We start from the raw sequence: 24,751 nt of genomic DNA, 5'->3' as shown, positions 1-24,751 counted from the left end.
GTCCGAGGTAGGGATTGCGTTGCTGGTGTTCTGATACTGTGCCGCCTGGGCGCAGGTCTCTTCCTCACTCCACGTTGCGGCGTGTGCCTCTGGTCGCCATTTACCATGGCATCGGTGCCGGATATGGTTGGTTGGCTCGATTGCGACAAGGAGCTGGGTCGCAAGGAGTAATCCATTCGTTGGTGGTGCCCCGGGGTTGGGAACGGAGTAATCCTCGCGTTGGTGGTGCCTTGGAGTTGGGACATGGAGTTGGACATGGGTGCAGCACCAACATTGCCGCTGTCACAGACAAGCCGACGGCCAGTCGAAGCGACATTTTCTGTATGCGGTCCGGAGTACGTGTGTACACTTATGCGTGCGAGACACCAAACCCGTGATAAGGTTCTGTGCCGTATGTAGTAATCAACGTAGCCCCGGGTCCTAGAACCCAGCGAATGGCCTGCCACATTAAGACTAGAACCGAGGCTGAGGTTGAGGTCCAGCAATAGGCCGATTCGCGGGAAACGATCTGCTGGCACAGTTCAACTCCACGTGGTCGTGCCACTTTGGAAATGCGTGCATTGCATGGGCCATCTGGCCTCGTGATTCTCTCATCTATTCATATCCATCTCGACCCTGCAGTGCAGTAAACGGTCGCGGTGCACGAACGCTGTCTGCGCCGCAGCTATTTCGAACGCTGAGCGGGTACTGAACCCTGGGGCCGCCACAGTTGAGCCGCATGAGCCTCAAACATGTCTCAGAAGGCCTAAGGGGCCATCAGAGCAATGTGTCGCCAAGGTAGGGCTGGTGGACGGCCTGGACAGCAGCCACAAAAGCTACCAGCCGAACTTCCATCTGCATCGCCATTTCATAATCGGTTCATGAAGATTTTGCGCGTGTGTGGTTCAATTTGCCGACACGAGTACTACGGTACCTCGCGAGCTGTTGTGCCTGTTGATCCAAAGAGAGGGCAGGCGCGCATGCGGCCAATCAGCGACAGGGCCATCTGGCTTACACTCAGCGTTTGGTTGGTAGACACTGTCCAGCCGGTGCGTTTGATGGAGAAGGATGTGCTTCTGTTTACCACGGCAATACAAGAGTGTACGGGAAGAATGATTATGTGATTGTTCGCGCCAGGCAAACTGCAATGACGTAGGTGATGGTCTAGCGCACTTTGGGCAGCCACGGAGTCGGGAAGAGTCGTATGGAAGAACATCTGACATTGGAACGTTGCCTACTGCACAACCTTGGAACCCACGTCCTCGTACCTTCGCAGCCTGTACCTTGGTTGCCCTTTCTTCTGACTCATACTCATGTCTTTCAAACCTCACCTTTATTATTTCACACCAGACTTCACTGAGTCTTTGCCGTTGCAATAACTGCGTATTCACCCTGCTTTCCCCGCAATCCATTACCGAGACGACTGCAACCTCTACGGCCTCCAACATTTAAAAAATACGCCAAAATCGCCTCTCAGCAAGCAGAAACCACCCAAAAACCATAAATCACGATGCGTGACCTCCGGAAACAGGCTCTCGAGAGCCATAAGACTATGTCGCGCAAAGCCCGCTCGCGCGTCGCCTCTACAACTGCCTCGAAGACTACCTCAGCAGTCGGGTCGCCAGCACAGTCACGCGCTGCCAGTCGCACCCGACACGAACACGACTCGGAAGACGATGGCGACTTCAGCGACGGAACTGCTTGGAGGTGAGTTTGACCGCGCCCATAACTTTTTATTTTTCCCCACATTGCGACTGCCCCGGTGACATCATCGCTTCGCGACTTTGGCATACGGACATACTGACATGTGCAACAGCACAGCATCCATCGACGACGTCCTCAACGGTGAAGACGTAAACATACCCGAAGACGCGTGGAAGGCCGAGCTCAACACGCGCATCGAGCAAATCACCAACCTCAAGCGCAGCAGCACCGAGGGCCGCACCGAAAGCCTAAAGGCCTACGCGCATATACTCAAGGCCCGCTATGCAAGGGATGAGGTCGAGGGCCACGTGGGCGAACTGGTCTCGTCCATGATTAAGAGCATCAGGCAGGAGACGACAGAGGCCGAGGTGGTCGAAGCCCTCAAAGGTAGGAGACACGCACAAAAGCAAGTAGACTTCGCTAACGCTCACCAGCACTGGCTGTCACCGCCGTGACCATCGACTCCGATAGCATCTACGATGATGTGGCCGATCAGCTCAAGCGCTCGATACAGTCTTCTTCTTCCACTGCCATCAAAGTCAATGCGATCCACACGCTCGGCACGACTGCCTTCTTCGCTGGCGCCGGCGACGGTGAGATCTTGGACATCATGAACATGTTCATTGAGATTGTCGAATCGGACGGCGCATCCATCGATGCGCAAGACGAGGGCAACGTCGTGATCGCTGCGTTGGAAGAATGGGGTCTGCTAGCGACCGAGATCGAAGACCTGGAGGAGGAAACAGAAGCCGCAATGGAAGCTTTTGTCGAGCAGCTTGAGAGCGCCGACTCTGGTGTTCAGATCGCAGCAGGCGAGAACATTGCACTCCTCTACGAAAAGTCTCTTACCCCACAAGAAGAAGACGAGGACACACCCGAAGGCGAAGATTCCGACGACCCAGAGCACGTTCCGAATGGCGAGCGATTAGTGAAGCGCTACACCGTCTACCGAAGACAAGACCAGCTTCTCCACACGCTCGACGAACTCGCCAACGTCTCCACGCGCCGCATCTCCAAGAAAGACCGCAAGGCACTACACTCTTCCTTTGCAGACATTCGCAACTCTGTCGAGAAGCCTAGTCGCGGCCCTGCCTACTCAATGGCCCTGCACGAGGAGACTGGCAAGGCATACGGGGCGGGTAGAATGAAGGTCAAAATAAACAAGAACGTGGAAGTCCGGATCGACAAGTGGTGGAAGTTGCAGAGGCTTAACGCCCTGCGACGGACGCTGCAGGGCGGGTTCACATACCATTACGATCAGAATGAGATGGTCTCGACGGCTCTTCCTTTCTCCATGTCTGCGAGGCGGTAGTGTGGTCAGCTGCGGTAAAGCATATCGGTGTTGGTGTTGATTCACGAGTGCTTTTTGTTATCATGCGCGTGGATACCTGGCTGGCGTTATTGGGCCTATTCTTATTCGTACTACAGTGGGGAAAGAGGTAGACTTGAGCCTAAAGATTCGGGACCGAAGAAGCTCGTTTCTACAGAGTTGTGCGTAACATTCAAGTTTGTCTTAGAGGTATATGCGGTATGTTACACCCACATAGGGTACAAAACGTATTGTGTACCTTGTAGGGTGCAGCATAGCTAGGATACCACTTGACAAAAATGAGCCTCTGAGTATAATGATACATCGTTTGTAATATGGCAGTACTTGATCGTTTGGGTAATGTTCGCGAAGTTTAGTGTTGAAGCTTGCCGTACAGCCCGGGCATTGCCCCGCATTGCCCCTCATCGCGAGCATCGCGTCAATGTTTACAAGATGCAACAAGCGTCAAAGAAGGACTGTGAGCAGTGTTTGCACGCTGCTACTAGAATAACAAGAAGATCAGCTGTGGTCGGAAATTTGGAAACTGCGGTCAACCCGATCCCGGCTTCCGAAACGTCGTATCGGTGTGTAGATGCGGGCTTGGCGCGGCATGAAGGTGTTGTTTGTAGCTTCATAGAAAGTTCTGGACAGCTTACCGTCACCGTGCTTTTCTTCAGCCTTGCACATAAACTCCAGCACTTGCAAATCTACCCACAGCTCCAGTGTTGTCTTTCGTTCATACCACTTCGAGATCCCGACATAAAATCACGGCGAATTAGCGACCATGGCTGACACTAGTAAGTACCTTCCATGTGAAGCTCAGAAGTGAGCTTCAATGACGCAGAGAAGATTGGGAAGTGTACTAACAATATCCAGAGCGCCCTCGCGTCTTCTTCGACATTGCCATTGGCGGCGTCAAAGCTGGCCGCGTTGCCTTTGAGCTCGTACGTCACCCAACTTGTTGCACAAACCCGCGCAATCCAACCAGCTTGAACACGCCACTAACAGTGTACACAGTACAGCGACATTGTCCCCAAAACCGCCGAAAACTTCCGCGCACTATGTACCGGCGAGAAAGGCGAAGGCGCGTCCGGCAAACCTCTGCACTACAAGAACTCGAGCTTCCACCGCGTCATCAAGGGCTTCATGATCCAAGGTGGTGATTTCACACAGGGCAACGGCACAGGCGGAGAAAGCATATATGGCGAAAAGTTCGAGGACGAGAACTTTGAAAAAGTGCACGACAAGCCGTTCCTGCTGAGCATGGCCAACGCCGGTCCAGGAACCAACGGCTCCCAGTTCTTCGTCACCACAGTGCCTACGCCGCATCTGGACAAGAAGCACGTTGTCTTCGGCGAGGTAATCAACGGCAAGAGCATTGTCCGTCAGATTGAGAACCTCAAGACACAGAGCGGCGACAAGCCTTGGCAGGACGCCACCATCATCGACTGCGGTGAACTGACTGGTGAAGACTACGACAAAGCCACCGAGAAGGTCTCCGACGCAACCGGCGACCCGTACGAGGACTTCCCCGAAGACCAGAAAGCGAACGCAGACGACGAATGGAAAGGCGAGGAGATTCTAGAAATCGCGACAAAGCTAAAGGATATGGGCAACGAGGCCTTCAAAAAGGGTGATCTCAAACTCGGTATCACAAAATACCAAAAGGGCATTCGCTACCTTCATGAATACCCTGCTCCTCTTGACGACGACCCAGCAGACCTCTGGCCTAAACTTAATGCACTGAAGATCTCGCTCTACAGTAACTCTGCGCTGCTCCAAAACAAGCTCGGCCAGTTTGGTGATGCGGCGGAGAATGCGACAAAGGCACTGGATATCGAGGGCATCACGGATAAAGACAAGGCCAAGGCGTATTTCAGACGGGCACAGGCTAAAGCGGGCAAGAAGAACGAGGACGAGGCGCTGGCGGACTTGCACGAGGCGGCCAAGTATGCGCCGGGCGATGCGGCGATTGTCAAGGAGTTGGATGTAGTCAAGAAGAGGGTGCAGGCGAGGAAGGAGAAGGAGAAGAAGGTTTACAAGAATGCTTTCAACTTTGACTAAGTCGGAGGAGTGTGCGTTGGCGACTTTTGGAGTATGGAGGGTGCGCTTGGGTGTGTGAGGAGATTGGGGTGTGGAAGTAGGAGATGGAAAGCATGACAGATACCAGTATACCTACCTACTTGTCTATGACTATAATACTATTTTAGTAAACAAACAACGCTTCATACAAATCTTCAGTCATTGCAAACAGAGTATACTTTAGTGCCAAGCGATCAACATTTGATATCTATGCGTAAAACCAAAACTGCAAATGCTCTATACTTAAAAAACTCAAACAACAACAACAAAAACAGTGCCTACCTATTCAAAGCAAACGTTGGCCCGCCTCCCTGCTTTCCCACATCACCACATCACCACCACCCACCCCGTTTTGCCCCCCGAAGAAAAAAAAGCAACCAAAACCGGTGTCATCGCTCTAACGCGCCATGGCAAGAAAAAGGAAAAAAAGATAACAAGACCATCAAATCGTGCAGCAAAACCAGCCACCTTAAAATGCATGCATATACAACAAGCTTTGCCAACTTTCACTCCTAGCCACACCCCCCAGAGAAGAAAATGGCTACACGTGTGTAGTAGTACAAAGCTTTTTATAAGAAAAAAGAAAAGAAAAGAAGAACATCCAAGCTTGTTGGAAGTATACCACACCAAGCATTTGAGCTTTTCGTACAAGCTTTTTTGCCCATCTAGGAAGAGAGAGAGAGAGACAGAGAGAGATAGAAAGAAAAAAAAGAGTCCATCATCTCTAGCAAGAATGTTACATAGGACACCTTTCGTTCACGACGGACTCGCCTTGTCCAATAGCTCTCCTGCACTCTTTCTCCTCTTAATCTCCCGCCTGGCCAGCGTCCTCGGACTATCACCTCCAGTAAACCAGCCATGTAGTCAAAACTCAGAGTCGTCGCGGTGATTCTCACGGTCCTCTCCTCCTCCTCCTCTTCCATAAGCATCACGATCACGGCCCTTTCCTCGTACGCTACCAAAGTCAACATAACCTTCTCGGCCCAAGGCGCTGACTCCGCGTTCTGTACTCCGTTCCCGATCTCGGTCACGATCCTTGTCTTTGCCTTTATCTTTGCGATTCTCTTTTTCCTCTTTCCTGTCCTTCTTATCCTCCCTGTCCTTATCTTTGTCCTTGTCTTTGCGCTTGCCTTTTCGCTGGAAAGGGAGGACGCCTCGGAAGCCGCGTTCCTTCTTCTCTTTCGTTGCCTTTTCGGAAAAGGCAGGGAGCGCCGTTGTGTATTCCTCTTCTGCGATGCTGCCGCTTTCGCTGCCCTCCATGCTCTGACCGCCGGCTGAGCGAGGTGGTCTTCCGACGAGGGAGTTTGTGGATACAGCAGCAGGTCGCTGTTGTTGGTTGACGTGGGAATTGGGGTTAGTGTAGTTGAAGGATTGGGTAGATGTGGATGTAGAGATTGTGGTCGTTGTTGTCGTAGTCAAGGCTTGTGGATACGAGGGTGCGGGTGCCATGTGAAGGCCGTCGCTGGACCCTGGAGGCGTGTCCTCGTTTGCCGATGCAGATGCGCTTGCGGAAGCAGATGCGGACTGTGAGACATTTACCGAGTCGTTTCCTGTTGGTGTATATTGACCCGACCATTGCTTCTTGGCAAATGGATTCGTGTAAGATATTGTGGCCGAGCTGTTGCTCTTTAGAGAGCTCTGAGAAGCGGAGATGCTCGAGTTTTGCTGATGCCGTGCCCGTGGTGGTGGTTGCATTGTGATGGGTGTGCTGGTAGATGAGGATGAATAGTCGACATCGCCGTTGTTTGGAGATAATGGGGTATCCTCAAACTCCTCTTCCAGTATTGGTCCACGATTCCTCGTTGCTGCACCCCTAGACGTGTCGATCTGCGCGCCTTGTAGCTGCTCAACTAGCTCTTCCCACTTGACACTCAGTGACGACGACGGCCGTTCAGCGGGTTCGGCGCGGTTCAGGCAGTCCTTGGTGCGCTCGTTGAGAGATAGGCAGATGTTGTGGAAACGGAGGAGATCGCCGTCGGTAGCCTGAATATCAGGCGCACTTTTCTGCGTGTTGTCCAGCCAGAGGTTGACCAGCATCGCAAAATTGCGCGAATGGTCGATGAGGTAAGGAAGTGACGGGAAGCCTTCCTTGAATGTCGGGGGCAGTCTGTGGAGAATGGCGATTGGGGTACTGTACGAGGGCGGTATCGGCGGTGCGGGTTGCGAGGTGGTCGATATTGAGCAGATGTCGTCGAGATACTTCTTGAACTCTTGCCGGTGCGAAGTGAGAAACGTGTTCATGGGCTCCATCCATGCTTCTTTGGTGCCGAACGAAGACATGTTTGCCAAACCTTGTAGAGACTTTGCAATGAGAGTGAATGTTCTTCGAGCTTTGACCTTGGGATGATCTAAAGAGGTTGTTAGCACTGGAGTGTGATGTAGACGAGAAATGCGCACCTTTCAGAAGGCCGAAGAGTTTCGGGTTCAGCACGGCTGGAACGAAGAAGCGCAAAAACAGGAATCCAGAGACACTGCTGTACTGCACCGTCCGTAGGTAGTCTCCGTACCGATCGTCGGCACACGCTCTAATGTGTCTGAAGATCAACCTCAGTTCTTGCGGGCACCGCGACACGGAGTTGTAGATGGCTCGCCAGACTTCCTCGGTGCAGTTGATCAGCCGCCTCCAGTTCCGCTCCATTTCGTGTTGCGAGGTCACCTTGTTCGGATCGACCTCACAATCAGGATCCTTGGTGTTGATCTCTCTCAGTTTCTCGCTCAGCGTCTCCTCTAGGTACTCTTTGCCAAGACGCTTCATGTGCAGGTCCAAGGACTTGGTAAGCAGAGTGTTGCCACGGAAAAGTAGGTTGGCCTCCAGTTTGGCGTTGTTCCCCATGTCTCGAACGAAGAGCTCGCGATCGCTTGCAGAACCAAACTGGTTGGCCAACGAGGATTCGTTGGATTCACTTGATCCCAGTCGCTTGCTGAATCGTAAGCGGCTCGCAGGTGACTCTTTCAGTGTGCCATCAATCTCTTCCTCAACAAGCGCGCATATCCACTCGCCAGCGGCTCCGGACACTTGGAAGATGTTCAGCAGGTATTCGGACAATCTCCTGAGCTCGTTCGGAATCATCTGGGCAATCTGAAGTGTTATTCCGTTGGAAAACCGGTGGAGAAGCTCGGAGAGTGGGTAGTAGTCGCGAGCCATGAGGATGGCACACTCCTCGCTGCTGACTTTGACCAGTACCTCGCCGACGCTATTTCCATACATGTTGATGAGCGGCCACCACTTCTCCATCTCCTGGTTCGGGCCGAGATCGTCCAGGTAGATGTCAGTCTTCCCTATGGTCTGGTCGAAAGAGATTCCGGCGTACCCGCCCTCGGAAACATATGGATCGGAGTTGGTCGCCTCAAACCCGCTCTTGTCGGTGCGGTTGTAGCTTGGCGGTCGCTTCTTCAGTAGCAGGGAGGCGGTGTGTAGAGCAGGCAGGTCCAGAAACTCAAATTCCTCTCTCCAGAAAGGGTTGTTGCCCTCGTTTTTGACCATGGTCCGCGAACGCGTCTCTCCATCTAACAGTACCTCGACGAGATATCCACCCGGATTGGCCGTGGCGGATGACGAGGGTCTTATCGGGGTTTGCCCATTGCTATCGGCGACCTTGGGGCTTACAGGCGGAATCAGTTTTGCTTCGATGACCCTCACGAACAACGACTTCTCCATGCGGAACATGTCTTGGGTGCCAAAAGACGGTGACAGCGTGCCATCGTCGGTCATGGCGCTCTCCGACTTTGGGCCGTATAGTTGTGGAACAGTAAAAGCCCGCAGCAGGACTATCCAAACCTCGTACAGGACTCGTGACTCTAGCGATAGGAATATGGGTCGTAGGATTGTTAGCGCAGGAGATGAAGCAGCGGTGTACTGGGGATATATGGCAATGCAAAATTCGTTATCCAAAACAGAGGGATCCAATCGTTGAACGGCGCATCGGGAAAGCTGGGAAAGCTGAACGGTAGAGACTAGGGTAACATCAGTGTCGGAGTAGAGCTTGAGCTCTCCGTTTTCACGGAGCGTGCATGAGACTCTGCGCCAGCGACGCGAGCCGTGGCTCTGGACTCTGTAGGCCTGTGGCCGCCCGCCAGCACCAGTGCTTTTGGGCGTGCCTGTGTTGCTGTACGTCACACTCGTGTCCCAGTATATCATCTTGCCCACTTTGATAATGGGCGCTTCCTTCTTGGGCGAGTCTTTGAGCAGCGACACCTCGGAGTGGCGCCTGCTGTCGGGGAGGCGGCGCTCGATCATGACGGGTGCCTGGGGCTTGGCCATCCTGTTCTGTATGCCCTTTGGCCGCATGGGCGACCAGCACAGCAGGGCGGCAAACCACGAGTCAAACTCTTCCTGTGTGGGCGGGCGCAGATGGACCTCGAGTTTCGAATTGTGGACGAGGACATGGATGTATGCCGTGTAGGCCTCGCCGTCGTATGCGCTCTTGACATGGCAGCCACGCAGGTCGGGTATCAGGGTGCGGGTGTAGGATGTGTCGTTCTTGGGCTCGTAGACCAGGCTGCCGGCCTCGTCGTTGATGTAGCAGTACGACAGGCCCCAGGGATTCGGCTCGCCCCTGCGGAAGGCCAAGAGACCCTGCATCTTGCCGCAGGTCGAGCGCATGAGGGCCTTGAGCTTCTTGGCATCCGACGCCGGGACGGGCGACACCCACGAGTCGGGCGGCACATTGGAGGGGGAGAGGACGGGCGAGGGGGAGCGGTGGGCCTGTTGGTGTTGCAGCCGCTGCTGCTCTCGCTGCTGCTCCTGCTGCTGCTGCTTGGAGAGGCGACTGCGGCTGTTTGTGCTCGAGGTGCGGGGCGGGGGCAGCTGCTGGGGAGGGGAGATGGTGGAGATGTGGCCGATGGAAGTGACGACCGACTCCTCGAGGCTCTGGTAGTTGCTCTGGGAGCTGGCGACGGAGCCGAGGCGGTGGCGGCCCGTGCCAAAGACGCTCGAGGGCGAGCGCTCGCGGGTGCTCCTCTCCTCGAGGGTGCGGGTGCGTGGGCGCGTGTGCTCGCGCGCATTGCGGTACTCGGAGTCGCTCGATGCGCGGGCGACATAGGCCCGCGGGTTGTGGTTGCTGCTGCTGCCGCCGCCGCCGCGCTGCGAGAGCTGGCTGTTGTGGGAGCGGGGGCTGTTGGGCGGGGACTGGAACGTCTGGCTGGGGTAGCCGTCTTCGGGAATCGTCGCGGTCGTGGCCGTGGCCGTGGATGTCGAGGTCGTCGTCGGCGTGTCGTCGGGGGTGACGGTGCGTATCGTCTGGGGCTGCTTGCGGTACTCGTCCCGGGCTCGCTCGTGGACATTTACATTGTTGGCATTGATATTGCTGATATTGCTGCTACTGCCGCCGTACGCAGAGACACCGTGTGCGGCCTCGGACGCACTCACCTCCCTCCTGTTCCTTCTCTGCTGGTCCATGGATGCGGACCGCTGCTGTGTCTTGTGCTGCTCATTGACACTCGGCAGGCGGCCCAGCTCTTGCAGCAGGTAGCCGTTGCGCTTCGTCTAGGTCGCGGACAACCGTCGGGGGCGCTGCGAGACTGCGTGTCGGTTCCGTGTGGCGCATCGCATGCCTCGTTGCGCGGGCAAAATGGTCGGTCGTTAGGTAGTCAGAGGCCCACCGCCAGCCCTAGCGAGCCAGCATGCCATGGCACCCACCACGCCCTCGACTAGCACACGGCCGGCCTTGGCGCTGACATGTCCATTGCTACATCGCCAAAGCCGCCGCCCTGGCCCCCGGCATCTACACAAAATGCCTCCCTCCCAGCTGACGCCTCTTGTGCCTCGCTGCCCCCTCGTCTATCTCACGCCTAGCACACCACTCAACATGCCCTATAGTACAATCACATAATCGCATTGGTATCCAAGAAAACTGCTAGCAAAAACATGTCCCCATCGCACATGGATATCTGGCCAAACAATAACCCCCCCTGCTGCCTGCCCTGAACGCTGCAGCCCAAGCTCCCAACATTGTCCAAAATGAAATTAACAACATCGTTTCACTGCATTCATTCATGCGCAATTTCTCCGCAACCTCACTTGAACGGCGGTTTATCAGCCGCACTCTCCTCCACACTCGCGGCGCTCAACGGCTGCGAGCGCACGCCGCTGAGATCGCCCGAGTGTGTCTTGCGCAGTGCTTGTCGCATCGTTTCAATCTGAACCGGCAGCTCCTCGCCCGACACTGGGCTGGGGCTGCCGAGGACTATGGGCGATGTAGGACTCGCCGGTGACCGCGTGCGCGCCAAATCCGCGTGCTTGGGCGACGCTGCTCCACTTGTCGTTGGGGGCGAAGACGCGGCAGACCTCACGGGCGAGGTCGATCGGTTCGCCGTCGATGACAGGCTCATAAACTGCAGAGCCTCGGTGGACGTGGCGCCCAAGACTTCCTGCCTGTCGTGCTCGACGTGTTCTGCCTGCACCACGTCTGCGAATGAAATGAAGCTCAAGCGACGTGGATCCGCCGTGTCCAGTGAACCGTACCCAGGCGCCGTCTCTGCCACTTCGGCATGGCTAGAAGCCAGAGACTCTGCCTGAGGCAGAGGCGGCGAGTGCATCGCGTCGGTTATACTGCTCGCGACGGCGACTGCGGCTGGCTGATGCGCCGTGTGTGTGATAATCTCCACCTCATCGGGGTTGAGATGGCTGTCTGTAATGGCCAGGGACGTCGCATCCAGCGCCGGTGGTATGTGGTCTTCCGTCTTGATGTGCGCGGGCACGTCGACCGACGGCTCGGGCTCTTGTACGTTGCGCTCGAAAATGAGCGACGATGCTGGACTGTGCAGACCAGGCGAGTTGGAGCGGATGCGACGACTAGGGGATGCGCCGATTGGCAGCATGCGCGGGCTGCCCCGCGGTGACACTCGTTGCTCGGGCGGTGACATTGGAGGCGAGGGCAGCAATGCTGGCGCGGTTGTCGTCGCCGTCGCCGTCTTGGTCGTCGTTGCAGTCTCTGTTGGCTGTTTGCCAGCCGCGCTGTCCTTCTTCTTGCCCAGGCCAAAGAGCTTCTTCCCCTTGCTCAGGAGGCTGCCATCGTCAGCAGCCTTGGTCTCGCTCGATGCGGTCGCGACGGAAGCGGGCGGGTTGTTGGGCTGCTGCTGAGGGGCTGCGGCTGTGTTGGTGGATGCGCTCATCGTGGTCCGTCTGACAGTGTCGCGATGTGGGAAAAGGTGGAAGATGCGAGATGTGCGCCCTATACAAGAAGCTGCGATTCGGGCCTATGGCAGGCAGTAAACCTGTCCTTGTGTCGTCACGCGGTGGCTATCGTCGCTTTCAAGGAAGTTGCCGAGTGGGATACACCCTTGACCTGCAATCAAAAACGGCAGTCGGGCGCCTCTTGCTCAACGGAGAACAATCTCGAACGTCTCAGCAGAGTAGGTGGATGGTATGTGCACGAGTGAAGTCTGTGTAGAGCTCAGTGTCTTGTGTAGCATTGATAAGCCCCGAGTTGACACTCTACCATGCCTCGTTCTTTGCGTTGTTGATCGTCACGTGGCGCTGACGTATGCGCAGAGGGCTTCAGGGTCCCGAATAGCTCTCCTGTCTCCAGGCACATCCCCTAGTGCAATCTCGCCGTTCCCGCTACCCAATGCCTATCGCCATCTCACCCACCAACGCCAGCTTCCAACGTGCGACGAGTCTCGTCCATGTTTCAGGTAGACCATTCAATCTCACTTCCTTCCCACGACGGCACATCTATGATGCTATGCAAGCATATTTAATTCTTGTTCGTCTCACTGGCCAAATCCGGTCGCCTGCTAGTTCCCTTCATGCGAACGCATGCAGGACATTACATTACACGCTCGACACACTCTCCCCTCCAGTCATGACCACCGCCTTCCTTCTTCCATCGTGTCCACTTCACTGTTGATCCAAGCTTTTGTCATCGCTCAGCCGGCTCTCGATCACTGCGTCCACAGGATCCCCTCTCTCGATCGAGACCTCAGCATTACGTCGACATGTCCAAAGACCTGACTGTCGGGCGCGTCTCGTGGACAACGAGATTTCTCCTGCACGCTTGGTTCATGCCGCAGTTTGCCTTGGCTTTTTCACCCAGTCAGCTCTGAGATGCTGACGTGGGGCAGCTCGCTTCATACAGTCTGCAGTAGTGGTCGAGCCGCGACACACCAACATGGACTAGCCGCGGGTAGTTATATTTGATGGCATCCTCCCTTGCATACACATCACACGCCGTCGTCGTTTCTTTCGTACTTGTGGTATCTTGCGGCATCGCTACCAACCTTTCTCGAGCTTACAATGGCTTTGTGCGCAGAGTCAGACATTGCCGGCGGTTCTATTCAGTCTATCAAGGGCACGGCCACAAGTCTTCCAAACTCATGACGATGGCATCCGACCGTACCTCACATCCAGAACCTTGTTGAGATGAGCAGCCGCCATCGACTGCGCCGCATCACCTTTGGCGATGCTGGTTGGCGGCTGTTGATCCATCACGCAGGAGCATACGCTTATCGCCTAGATGATCTGACACACAGGAGTCAGTATAAGTCCGAGTCAGCTCGGCAGCACCACCCGAACACCGTGCCGTAAGGCAATGATATGTTTCGTACACATGGCCACGCAAGGATAACTGGATGCTGGCAGCATACAATACCATCAGTCCCGCATCACCTGTGTCCTTACTAACAGATTTTCGGCACCTTACACCGAGCCCATAAACACATGCCTTGCCATCAAACCGCCAACTATACAGTCTGACAAGGGCCAATCTCACATGTTTGTACACTAACGGTGGGCGTTGGTCGTAGGATTTGCGGATGCCGAGAGACGCCCTTGTTTGACCAGGTTTGCCATGTAGTCGCTGCGCTGCTAACGCTCCATTCCCCATCCGTGGCTTGTTCGCTGCTCATTAGTGCGATCCCGGACCTTTGATTCGAAATCAGCTAGCAAGTCTGGGCCACGAACGGCTGGTGTACCCTCATAACATATACTCGAGAACTGATCCCCAGTCTTTCGAACCTGCAGGCGTCCATTTCAGTTACCATCCGGACCCTGCGTTCTTATCTCCATGTTGGGCAGTCATGGATGTTTTCAAGGCCTTCTTCCTCCTGGAAGACCTACGGCCTAGGATCCTGATCACTGTCTTCACTCTCGCAAGCCTTTCGACGATAGTACTTGTCATTCGGTCCGTCTATCCATATAACGTTTCGCTACCATCCCGCTTATCGATATCAGCTTCTGTACTCGAAAATGTATCGTAGGAAAAGTCAGCATGAGCGACTACATGATGGCGTGCGCATTGGTGAGTAAGAAACCCGCTCGGCGACATGCGCTTGCAAAAAACTAATGCATTGAAGCTTCTTACCTGGGGGCTTTGCGCCTGTAACTATTACCAGCTATCCTTTGGTTCTGGCACCAAGCGTACTCCACAGGTTCCGCCAACGGTGAGTACAAGTGCTTTTTCCACTGCGATGTCCGGTGGCAACATGCTAATACCGCTCTAAAGGCCACACAGGAGGAGGCAGATGCGTTCTGGAACTACTGGCTGTTTGGGTCTGCCATATCATGTGAGCAACTGTCTCAACCCTGCAGCGAGCCGCATTAACCAAGGGAAAGGGTACGCCTACCACATCGGCTACTTGTCCATCATGTGCTTTATAAAGCTCTCGATATTGTTTTGTGAGTTCCATGACAACCATATCCACTCTGGAAATGCGCTGACACGGTCACTTCTTACTTAGTCTACATTCCTTTTGCAACCCAACGAACCTTTCGACGACTTGTCATAACATCGATTGTTATCGTCATCATAATCAGCATTTACTGTATCTTAATCGTGGCCTTTCAATGTCCAAGAGACCCATCGTACGCCGTATCCCCAGCCATACTCTCCGGTTGGGGTGTTGGCGACTGTTTCGACCTGAGGGTTGTTCTTTATTGGCAAGCAGGCTGGAGTCTTGGCTCCGATCTTGTCGTTCTGCTTCTTCCAATGCCGGTTCTACTTTCGCTGCGCATGCGAAGAGGCAAACGTTTGTTCATCATTGCAATCTTCTCTGTGAGTCTATTCGTTCCGATAGCGTCGGCAATACGACTTTGGAGTCTGTACCTCTGGGCAAACAGTGGAGATCGTTCTCGGTACTACGGCGGATACATCATCTTCTGGTAAGTCAAACATCCCCACCGCGCAGACACGAGGCGAATGCTAATGGCATGTCTCGACACATAGGTCCCAAGTTGAGATCAACACCGCGATTATCTGCGCTTCCGCGCCATCCGTCCAGCCGCTCTTCAAGCGCATGTTCAAAAAAATGAGTTGTGGTCAACCATCTCGTGGCCCATCATATTACTACGGTGGACGTACCTCACTGCCTGGTCTTACCGCTACGGGGATGGCGATGAATCTGCGAAGAGACAGTATCGATATATTGGAGACACCAACTCGGGCCTATAGTTCCTCCAGAGGCCATGTAGACGACCAGTATTACGATGAAACGAGCATTTTCCATAGCGCGGAAGAGGAGGAGATTAGAGCACGGATCCGCGCGCTGTCATATCCACCGACCACATACTCGCGACCCACGTCACCGTCCTCCATATTCTCCCTCCCTTTGCAGCGGCACAACGATCTTCGAGGTGCCTAGTCATTGGCACCATACTCTGCGTTTTTGCCGGGGAGCGCCTAACAGGCCCGGACACGCGTGATTCTAGCATGGCAGCGTGTGAAATCGTACATTTTCAAAGGCATTGCTAGGCTCTTCGCGCTTTCTCAAGTCAGCAATCGAGAACTTGTTGCTTTGCGGATTTGGACGGTCAGCGCCGGAATGGATTTCGGTGCCAGTCACACAGGCAACTACTTGATTGCAAAGTGCATGTGTCTGACTTAGCCTCCAGGTGCAACATGAGAGCTGATGCAAGTGTTTGTTGCATGGGTCCCTGCTTATCCGTCAGCCACCAACTCCACTCATTCTTAAGGAACCCGGTTCTCAGATGAGGTAAGCCGCCCTCGGAAAGGCAGTATCGTGTAACATTTGGACATGTGATTGTCTGGAAAGCCTAGCCAACGTACCATTGTTCGAAACCGTCACAGGCTGATGGGAGGAAATAAACATATCACGAATAAATGCTGGCAGGCTGAATAGTGGAGTAAGATGGTTTAAAGGGCCTTGCAGGTCTTGCTGGTTTGGTCAGTGAGGGTGATCAGTCATTCGAGGAGCTGATGCACCCATGACACTCTCCCTTGCAAGAGTTGCTGACAGAAATGGATACTTCAATGCAATTGGTAACTGTTGTATTAGGGCTGAGATTAAACAGCTGCCTTGCTGTTCTGACCGCGACGCAAAGTATGCGGCTGTTGTATGCATATACTCTGTGTCGAACTGAGCTTTCCCAGTGCATCCTGTATCTTTCTCTTTCTTATTTCGCGCGCCGTCAAAATTCATCAAGGTATCAGGAACTGATCTCTAATTGCGTTCAAGCCATGGGTGTTTCCGACCAAAACAAGCCAAAGGCTTACACCTACAAGCCTGGTCTTCCTCAACGCGCCCTCATACGCATCTTCCATGGCGTGAATAACACCATACCATGGCATAAGCTGCCTACCTGGGTCGGCGTCCTCAATGTCGCCGCCTTCCGCTACGAGCTACGCCAAAAGAACCTACACGACGTATACCCCTCTCCCAATGACCAAGGCACCCCTGGATGTCCACATCTATCTGATGAGCAGTATTTGCACACTCGCCACTCAGACGGTCTGTTCAACGATCTCTCGGCACCAAAGATGGGATGCACAGGTATGCGATTCGGCCGCAACGTACCTCGCGAATACACCACAAAGCCAAGCGAGGAGGAGCTCATGACACCAAACCCTCGACTGGTCAGCGAGCAGCTATTGAAGAGGGACAAGTTCAAGCCTGCAACGAGTCTGAACCTTCTAGCTGCGGCTTGGATTCAGTTCCAAGTCCACGATTGGTTTCAGCACGAGAACTCCGCCTCGGAAACTTACAACGTCCCGCTTCCTGAGGGTGACAAGTGGAACTCGTCAGACGGCAACATGAAGATTGAACAAACCCAGTCGGACGCCGCATTGGACATAACCAACAAGACCACTCCAGCATACAAAAACATCAACACCCACTGGTGGGACGGCAGTCAAATCTACGGCAGCACCGAAGTCCGCACCACCGAACTACGCGGACAGAGCCAAAACGGCAAACTCACCGTCGACGCCCAGAAAATCGCTACCTTCCTCCCCCGCGACTCAAACGGGATCCCGCAGACAGGATTCATGACAAACTGGTGGCTCGGCCTAGAAATGCTGCACACGCTCTTCGTCCTCGAGCACAACGCCATCTGCGACGCCCTCGTCGCCGCGTATCCCTCATGGAGCAACGAGCGCGTTTTCGACACCGCGCGTCTAGTCAACTGCGCGCTCATGGCCAAGATACACACGGTGGAATGGACGCCGGCTATCCTCGCGCACCCCGTGCTTGACATAAGCATGAACGCGAACTGGTGGGGTGTCCTGGGCGAGAGACTGTACAAGTTACTCGGTCGTGTATCCGCTACTTCGGAAGCGATTTCTGGGATCCCGGGGTCGGGCGTCGAGCACCATGCTGCGCCGTATGCGCTGACGGAGGAGTTTGTGAGTGTGTATCGTATGCATGCTCTCGTACCCGATACGGTCGCTTTCTTTGATTCCAGAACTGGGGAGCACAAGACGACACGTTCTATCCGCGACGTGGCGTTTGAGAAAGCGAGAGCGCCGTTGGAAGACGATGCTTTGGGTTTCTCGGATGTGTTCTATAGCTTTGGGATTAACTACCCGGGGGCTATCACGCTGAATAATACACCGGATTTCTTACGCGATCTACATACGCCGGATGGCCGACACATTGATCTTTCGACCATCGATGTCCTCAGGGATAGGGAGAGAGGTGTTCCGCGTTACAATGCTTTTCGTCGGCTCTTCCACTTGGCGCCCGTGACTTCTTTCCTCGAGCTCACAGGCGGGAACGAAGTCGTTGCAGAGAAACTAGCGGGAATCTACAACGAGGATATTGAGAAAGTGGATTTACTGGTCGGGTGTCTTGCAGAGCCATTGCCTGCGGGCTTTGGATTCAGCGATACGGCGTTTCGCGTGTTCATCTTGATGGCGAGCAGGCGGTTGAAGAGTGATCGGTTTATTGCGGGGGATTGGAATGAGAAGACGTATAGTAAGGTTGGCATGCGGTGGGTGCAGAACGGGGGCATGAAGGATGTGTTGGCCAGACATTTTCCGGGATTGGAGGGCGTGTTGGGGAAGAGTGGAAATCGTAAGTTTTACTGTGTCTTTGGGAGGAACAGCAAAGTTACTGACGTGAGAAACAGCTTTTGCGCCTTGGAAGATGATGGATGCGAGTAAGAGGTATGAGGGGAAAGAGACTAATGCGTAGGGTGAGAGTGAAGCACTAGATGAGACTTGTGCTTCTGTTGTGATTGATGCTGCATAGCGATATCTTATCGCATTTTGTTTGATAAACATGAAATTCATGTCCTTGTGGCCTTGCGGTATAATCGTACTGCTACTTGAGGTTGGCTACTAAGTGATTCCTTTTTGCGCCCGTTGACTGATGGCCACTACGATTTACCTGATACAACAACAGTGATCTCTGATGGTACCATTAAATTTCCTGCCGCCAGCAGTACATTTAGACTACCTGTCACATGTTTCGATGACTAAGTTACGACAAGTGCAGTGCCGGGTTGTGTTTGTCGGGGTATTTCTTCTGTAGAGTGTATGCTGAACCGAGTGCTTGGGAAACTGCTGCTCTTTGGTTCGTGTTGCTTGTTGGAGGCTGAGAGAGAATAAATTGTTTTTATGAAGTAGGTGTGGGTGGCGGACCAAGCTGGCTGGACGGGCTTGACCAAGGGTTCAGTGAGAACTGATCGGGACAGCCCTACTTGAGCATCATCAGGAATTTGGGCTCTTAGTATTGTCTTCGTCCAGCGTCGAATTACAAGGGCTGCATTTGATATTGCTAGGGCCAATGTACTCTGCGAAGCATGCATGTGATAGGTCAATCTTGGCCGCGGTGAATAATTCAGGGCGGCTCAAGCGCTCCGTTACCTGGGGAGGCGACGCCCACCCAAATCTCGGGACCCGCGAATTTCGCACCTACGGAGTTCACACGAAATCCGCACTCAGCGCATCTGGCCATCTTGCACGCTTGGCGATGTTTGATGCTTGATGCCTAAACAAAAATATATTCTTGGTGCCTAGACGCCACAGAGTCGTAGATGCTCGTAAAGTCGAGCGATTACGAAGCCACAGCGACTAAAACAATCTTGTTTACGTGTTTTGTTTTTAGTGATGAGGTTAATGGCACATGAGTTCTGAACGTGAAATGTGCTTATGGAGGGACTACACTACTGTGGTTATCGATGACGCACTGATGCAGCAACCGGCCGCCAGTAATAGTCGCGCCGAAACACAAAGTATCTGCCATTGTGTGATTGGACAACAGAACAATACGAAGTACGCGCGAGGTCAAGGACATCTTGGAAAGCTGCGAGTTTGTGCGGGGAGAAAGGGCAGCCCTGGGCTCAGCACGCCAGCTACTGACATCGGGGGCACATAGTCCCCGAGGACCGGCCATCAGTTCCGTCCGAGATGCAGCTCGCACTCGCACTCGTCGTATGCGGTAAATACTCTTGCAACCCTGCACGCTCACCGCAACGGAAAGTTGTGCGTCAACCCCGACTATGACTATCGCATGCTCTAGGCAGACACGTTTCCTCCCGAGTCATCTCGTATATGTAGTGCATTTCTGCGTTCAGTCTCTTCTCAAGACATTTCAACGCGAAGAACAGTGGCTGCCATCACTTGTTTTGTATCCATCATATTCTCATGCACTCATACTATTGCCACTGACAAACGCGTCATTCATCCCTTTGGTGCATCTCCAGAGCCAGTGACTCGTTCGCCCACTCACGTGTTGGTGTTGCGCAATCACCCAACGTATCTGTCGTATTCAAAGCCCCCCGGACGAAACGAGCCGCACGCTTCATACCGATTTGGGGACATTATCCACCCAGCCGAGAAGCTTAGATCGCGCAACTCTCCCCAATAAGCATAGTGCCGCCCGGCTCGGAAAACGGCTTGGCCTTGCACTACAAGGATCTCTAGTCTTCTAGGCCCGTGAGTGGCGCCGTGGAGGATTCTCAAAGTAATTGCGCGGGACAATTGTCCCTTTCCTCTGCGACATCTCCCTAGCACTTCTTGGAGGTACTACCACTGCTGCGCGCCAAGTATCAGCAACGACAAGACACGCTCATCGCCTTGAGCAATGGACAACGAGGACTCAGCAACGTCGACGGGGACAGCCATCTCTGCGGCTGTTGACGAGAAGCATGAGTTGCATGCCGAAAAGGAGGCTAGACCACCCATGGCTGGCCTCAGTGATCAAGAGAAGGACATAATCGAAAGACAACTAACAGCGCCTAACCTCACAGTGGGATATTTCTCACTGTTTCGATATGCCACCGCAAAGGACAAGCTCATCATGGTCGTGGCGTTGATCGCCAGTATTGCGGCCGGAGCTGTCATGCCCCTCATGACTGTAGGTAGCTACCCGGCCACTTCAATAAACCACGATTAACTTTGAGATCTAGATTGTATACGGTAATTTTGCCGGCAGCTTTACCAGCTTCTCAGTCGACGCTGTCGCTGCGGCCAAATTCCAGGATCAGATCAATCAGTATACTCTGTACTTTGTATACCTTGGCATTGGATCGTTTGTCACTTCGTACATCAGTATCATAGGATTCTCCTACACTGGAGAACGCATCACACGGGCGATCCGGGAGCTGTACCTACGTGCCATTTTCAGACAGAACATCGCCTTCTTCGACTTTCTCGGATCTGGTGAAATCACCACTCGCATTAGCTCCGACATGAACTTGGTGCAAGATGGCATTGGTCAGAAGATTGGTCTCTTCGTGACCGGAGTGTCCATGTTTGTGACTGCCATCATCATTGGGTTCATACGATCGTGGAAGCTTTCCCTCATCATGTTGGCCGCAACATTAGCACTCATCATGATGATGGGTGTCAATGGTACCCTGATGAAGAAAGCTCAGACACTGTCCATCGACGAATACGCTACAGCTGCCTCTCTTGCCGAGGAAGTCCTATCTTCAGCTCGCAACGTTGCCGCATACGGTACCCAGAAGCGACTCGAGTCGAAATACAAAGCTTTCGTGGACCGCGCCACTGTACATGACTTCAAGGCGAAGTTTTGGTTATCCATGATGATTGCCGGTATGATGGGTGTGCTAAACCTTCAGTACGGTCTTGCATTCTGGCAAGGAAAACGGTTCCTTGACGATGGGGAACTGGGCGTCTCCAACATCCTTACCGTTGTCATGGCACTTATGATTGCTGGCTTTTCTATCGGACAAAACCTACCGCATCTCCAGGCTTTTGGTGGAGCTACCGCCGCCGCTACCAAGGTTTTCAACACGATCGAACGAATTTCTCCGATCGATCCGGAAACGGATGAAGGCATTGTGCCAGACGACTTTGTTGGCAACCTTGAGTTCAGGAACTTGAAGCATGTGTACCCATCTCGACCGGACACTACTGTGCTCTCGGACTTCAACCTGGATGTTCCATCGGGCAAGATGATTGCGCTTGTCGGTGCATCTGGATCCGGAAAGTCGACCATCGTTGGACTGTTAGAGCGCTTCTACCTCCCGATGGAGGGCCAAATCTTCCTGGATGGCAGAGACATTACAACCTTGAACCTGCGCTGGTTGAGGCAACACATGGCTATCGTCAGCCAGGAACCCGTCTTGTTCAGCACCACAATTTACGAAAGTATTTTGCATGGTTTGGTCAACACAGAGTATGCAGACGTATCGGATGAGAAGAAGATGGAGCTCATCGAGAATGCTGCCAAGATTGCCAACGCTCACGACTTCATCATGGACCTTCCGGAAAAGTATCAGACCAAGGTTGGAGAACGCGGTGGCTTGCTTTCAGGTGGACAAAAGCAGCGTGTTGCAATCGCTCGTGCTATCGTGTCGGACCCCAAGATTCTTCTCCTGGACGAAGCTACTGCAGCCCTCGATACCAAATCTGAAACTGCAGTTCAGGAGGCTCTTGACCGCGCATCGCAAGGACGTACTACCATTGTTATCGCCCACCGACTCTCCACTATCAAAAACGCCGACAACATCGTGGTTATGGCGTTGGGCCGAATAGTCGAGCAAGGCACTCATCAAGAGCTTCTTGACCGCAAAGCTGTATACGCAAGTCTGGTACAGGCCCAAGAGCTTACGTCTAAGATCAGCCCCGCCAACAGGATGACGCTTCTGGACGACCCTGATAGCAAGACCGAAGGCATTGCCAACGAAGAGAAGCTTGCTTTGTTGCGAACCACAACATCCGCCCCCACAGAATCCGCGGCAAGAAAAGATGAGCAAGAGAAGGAATACGGTACTTGGGAGTTGGTCAAGTTTGCATGGGAAATGAACAGGGGCGAGCACACTACCATGACCTTGGGACTGGTGTTCAGTTTCCTCGCTGGCTGCAACCCTGCTATTCAAGCCATCTTCCTAGGTAACTCCATCAACTCGCTTCTATCTCCTGGAACGTCTCTCGGTGGACTCAACGTAAACTTCTGGTGCGGCATGTTTCTCATGCTCGGAATCGTTATCGGCTTCTTCTACTACGTACAGGGTATGACTCTGTCAAGAGGATCCGCCAGGCTTGTTGGTAGCGTGCGAACGCGCGCTTTCGGGGCTATGCTTCGTCAGGACATGGAGTTCTTCGACGGAGACACCGTAACTTCTGGCGCGCTCAGCAACTTCCTTTCGTCGGAAGCAAATCGTCTTGCTGGTCTCAGTGGCTCTACGCTCGGAACGATTGTCAGCGCTGCTGCTTCCATTTTCGTCGCCATTATCGTTGCATGCTCTTTTGGTTGGAAGCTGGCGCTTGTGTGCTCTGCGACCATTCCACTCGTTATCGCGTGTGGTTACTTCCGCTTCTACGCTCTTACTCGCATGGAGAAACGAACCAAAGAGACGTCTGATGCGGCCAGCTTTGCTTGTGAAGCAGCCTCATCTATCCGCACAGTGGCTTCACTCTCATTGGAGAAGTACCTATTGGGTACATACCACGTAAAACTTGCGGACCAGGGCAAGGGCTACTTCAAGTTCACAAACGTGTCAGCGGTGCTCTTTGCAACGTCTCAGGGCCTCAGCATGTTCATCTTTGCTCTTGTCTTCTGGTACGGAGGACGTCTAATGTTCAGCGGGGAGTACACTGTCTTGCAGTTCTTCATAGTCTACTCGTCCATCATCAACGGCGCCCAGTCAGCTGGTGCAATCTTCTCCTTTGCCCCTGACATGGGCGAAGCGAGGGACGCGGCCAAGCTCCTCAAGTCATTCCTGAACCGCATTCCTAAGATCGACCACTGGTCGCCCGAGGGCATCAAGATTGAGAGGCTGAGCGGCAAGGTCGAGCTACAGGACGTACGTTTCACGTACCCTGGCAGACCTGATCATCGTGTGCTGCGTGGTGTCAGTCTGTCAGCCAAACCAGGTCAGTTCATTGCACTTGTCGGTGCCTCTGGCAGTGGAAAGTCAACCGTGATGCAACTACTCGAACGGTTCTACGACCCAACAAGTGGCGGCGTGCTCGTCGACGATGTGGACCTGAAAGACTACAATCTCCAAGACTACCGATCGCAACTGGCAATCGTCAGTCAAGAAACAACTCTCTACACGGGCACGATTCGCGAAAACATCCTCGCCGACAAGGAAGACCTGGGCGATGAGGCGGTGATACAAGCGTGCAAAGACGCCAACATCTACGACTTCATCACATCATTACCTGATGGTTTCAACACGCTGGTGGGCGCAAAAGGTGCTCTCCTATCCGGTGGCCAGGTACGTTCCTCCATTCTTTCCTCTTGTTCTTAATCTTTGCTAACATCAATTCCAGCGCCAACGTATAGCGATTGCCCGCGCCCTCCTCCGCGACCCCAAGGTCCTGCTTCTCGACGAAGCCACATCAGCCCTCGACTCGACATCCGAACGCGTTGTACAAGCCGCCCTCGACTCGGCAGCACAGGGGCGCACTACAATCGCCATCGCGCATCGCCTGAGCACGATCCAACACGCCGACGTGATCTATGTCTTTGACCAAGGCAAGATTGTGGAGAAGGGCAGACACGACGATCTGGTGGCCAAGAAGGGAGTTTACTTTGAGCTGGCCAAGTTGCAGGCTATTGGAGCGCCGCAATAATTCACAAAAGCGGCAGCACCCCTGCATGAACGGAGTTTGGGTATATACTTGTAATCATTTTCTTAGATCGTTAGGCTGGGAACTACATAGATCGCTGGCATGTTCAATGCCTGTTTCGCTGCCCATGGTAGAGAATGCTCAATAGCTAATGTTGTCACATGTTCGCTTTCGTGCTGGTGGATGGTGCGTCTGTGGGGTGCCTCAGCTAACACGTGAACGCGCGTCGCACTCTTTAGTGTGGAACGCGAATTCCGGCGACAAGTCATCATCGCATCCATCTGACATGCCACATCTGCTGCCTTGTGCCACTGTCACCAAAAGCCCAAGATGCAGTACGAGCCATTTTGAGGCGCATAGCTTTGCCAAGCATGGCTCTAACCAAGCGATCCTTCAGGCGCCCACGCCGCATCGTCTCGACCGCGGCCACCAAGTCACAATGACTCTGCCTCTC

At 53.7% G+C, this 24,751-nt stretch overlaps 7 protein-coding genes across 7 annotated transcripts; 5 read left to right on the top strand and 2 right to left on the bottom strand.

Annotated features, from left to right (window-relative positions):
* The first annotated feature begins 1,211 nt into the window (after positions 1–1,211).
* Positions 1,212–3,300, top strand: ACET3X_009375 (uncharacterized protein). Its single transcript, XM_069455562.1, has 3 exons — positions 1,212–1,686; positions 1,796–2,070; positions 2,118–3,300. The coding sequence occupies exons 1-3, from the start codon at positions 1,490–1,492 to the stop codon at positions 2,993–2,995; spliced, it is 1,350 nt and encodes a 449-aa protein (XP_069303452.1). The 5' UTR covers positions 1,212–1,489; the 3' UTR covers positions 2,996–3,300.
* Positions 3,301–3,655: 355 nt separating this feature from the next.
* On the top strand, positions 3,656–5,163 carry ACET3X_009374 (uncharacterized protein). The gene is made up of 3 exons (XM_069455561.1): positions 3,656–3,789; positions 3,869–3,936; positions 4,010–5,163. The coding sequence occupies exons 1-3, from the start codon at positions 3,777–3,779 to the stop codon at positions 5,054–5,056; spliced, it is 1,128 nt and encodes a 375-aa protein (XP_069303451.1). The 5' UTR covers positions 3,656–3,776; the 3' UTR covers positions 5,057–5,163.
* Positions 5,164–5,938: 775 nt separating this feature from the next.
* ACET3X_009373 (uncharacterized protein) lies at positions 5,939–10,472 on the bottom strand (the record flags this gene model as incomplete). The annotated part of the gene is made up of 2 exons (XM_069455560.1): positions 5,939–7,422; positions 7,472–10,472. 2 exons carry the CDS (start codon positions 10,470–10,472, stop codon positions 5,939–5,941), a joined length of 4,485 nt encoding a protein of 1,494 aa, XP_069303450.1.
* A 617-nt stretch (positions 10,473–11,089) lies between these two features.
* On the bottom strand, positions 11,090–12,187 carry ACET3X_009372 (uncharacterized protein; the record flags this gene model as incomplete). Its single annotated transcript, XM_069455559.1, has 1 exon — positions 11,090–12,187. The coding sequence occupies one exon, from the start codon at positions 12,185–12,187 to the stop codon at positions 11,090–11,092; it is 1,098 nt and encodes a 365-aa protein (XP_069303449.1).
* A 1,905-nt stretch (positions 12,188–14,092) lies between these two features.
* On the top strand, positions 14,093–15,652 carry ACET3X_009371 (uncharacterized protein; the record flags this gene model as incomplete). The annotated part of the gene is made up of 7 exons (XM_069455558.1): positions 14,093–14,196; positions 14,247–14,313; positions 14,369–14,455; positions 14,518–14,578; positions 14,628–14,690; positions 14,753–15,173; positions 15,238–15,652. 7 exons carry the CDS (start codon positions 14,093–14,095, stop codon positions 15,650–15,652), a joined length of 1,218 nt encoding a protein of 405 aa, XP_069303448.1.
* An 836-nt stretch (positions 15,653–16,488) lies between these two features.
* On the top strand, positions 16,489–18,442 carry ACET3X_009370 (uncharacterized protein; the record flags this gene model as incomplete). The annotated part of the gene is made up of 2 exons (XM_069455557.1): positions 16,489–18,322; positions 18,378–18,442. 2 exons carry the CDS (start codon positions 16,489–16,491, stop codon positions 18,440–18,442), a joined length of 1,899 nt encoding a protein of 632 aa, XP_069303447.1.
* Positions 18,443–19,848: 1,406 nt separating this feature from the next.
* Positions 19,849–24,438, top strand: ACET3X_009369 (uncharacterized protein). The gene is made up of 3 exons (XM_069455555.1): positions 19,849–20,608; positions 20,661–23,942; positions 23,998–24,438. Exons 1-3 carry the CDS (start codon positions 20,336–20,338, stop codon positions 24,298–24,300), a joined length of 3,858 nt encoding a protein of 1,285 aa, XP_069303446.1. The 5' UTR covers positions 19,849–20,335; the 3' UTR covers positions 24,301–24,438.
* Positions 24,439–24,751: the final 313 nt, after the last annotated feature.

Source organism: Alternaria dauci, chromosome 9 (assembly GCF_042100115.1).
Source record: "Alternaria dauci strain A2016 chromosome 9, whole genome shotgun sequence".
In the NCBI taxonomy this organism is placed as follows: Eukaryota; Fungi; Ascomycota; class Dothideomycetes; order Pleosporales; family Pleosporaceae; genus Alternaria; species Alternaria dauci.
The sequence above is the reverse complement of the archived record's forward strand: the minus strand, read 5'-3'. Positions and strand labels throughout refer to the sequence as shown.

Excerpts from the sequence above, each read along its gene's own strand:
- ACET3X_009374 (XM_069455561.1), top strand. Across the intron at positions 3,937-4,009 it reads GCCGCGTTGCCTTTGAGCTC|TACAGCGACATTGTCCCCAA; the intron begins GTACGTCACCCA and ends CAGTGTACACAG.
- ACET3X_009369 (XM_069455555.1), top strand. The coding sequence starts at position 20,336 with ATGGACAACGAGGACTCAGCAACGTCGACGGGGACAGCCATCTCTGCG. Across the intron at positions 20,609-20,660 it reads CTGTCATGCCCCTCATGACT|ATTGTATACGGTAATTTTGC; the intron begins GTAGGTAGCTAC and ends TTTGAGATCTAG. Across the intron at positions 23,943-23,997 it reads CTCTCCTATCCGGTGGCCAG|CGCCAACGTATAGCGATTGC; the intron begins GTACGTTCCTCC and ends CATCAATTCCAG.
- ACET3X_009375 (XM_069455562.1), top strand. The coding sequence starts at position 1,490 with ATGCGTGACCTCCGGAAACAGGCTCTCGAGAGCCATAAGACTATGTCG. Across the intron at positions 1,687-1,795 it reads AGCGACGGAACTGCTTGGAG|CACAGCATCCATCGACGACG; the intron begins GTGAGTTTGACC and ends CATGTGCAACAG. Across the intron at positions 2,071-2,117 it reads GGTGGTCGAAGCCCTCAAAG|CACTGGCTGTCACCGCCGTG; the intron begins GTAGGAGACACG and ends AACGCTCACCAG.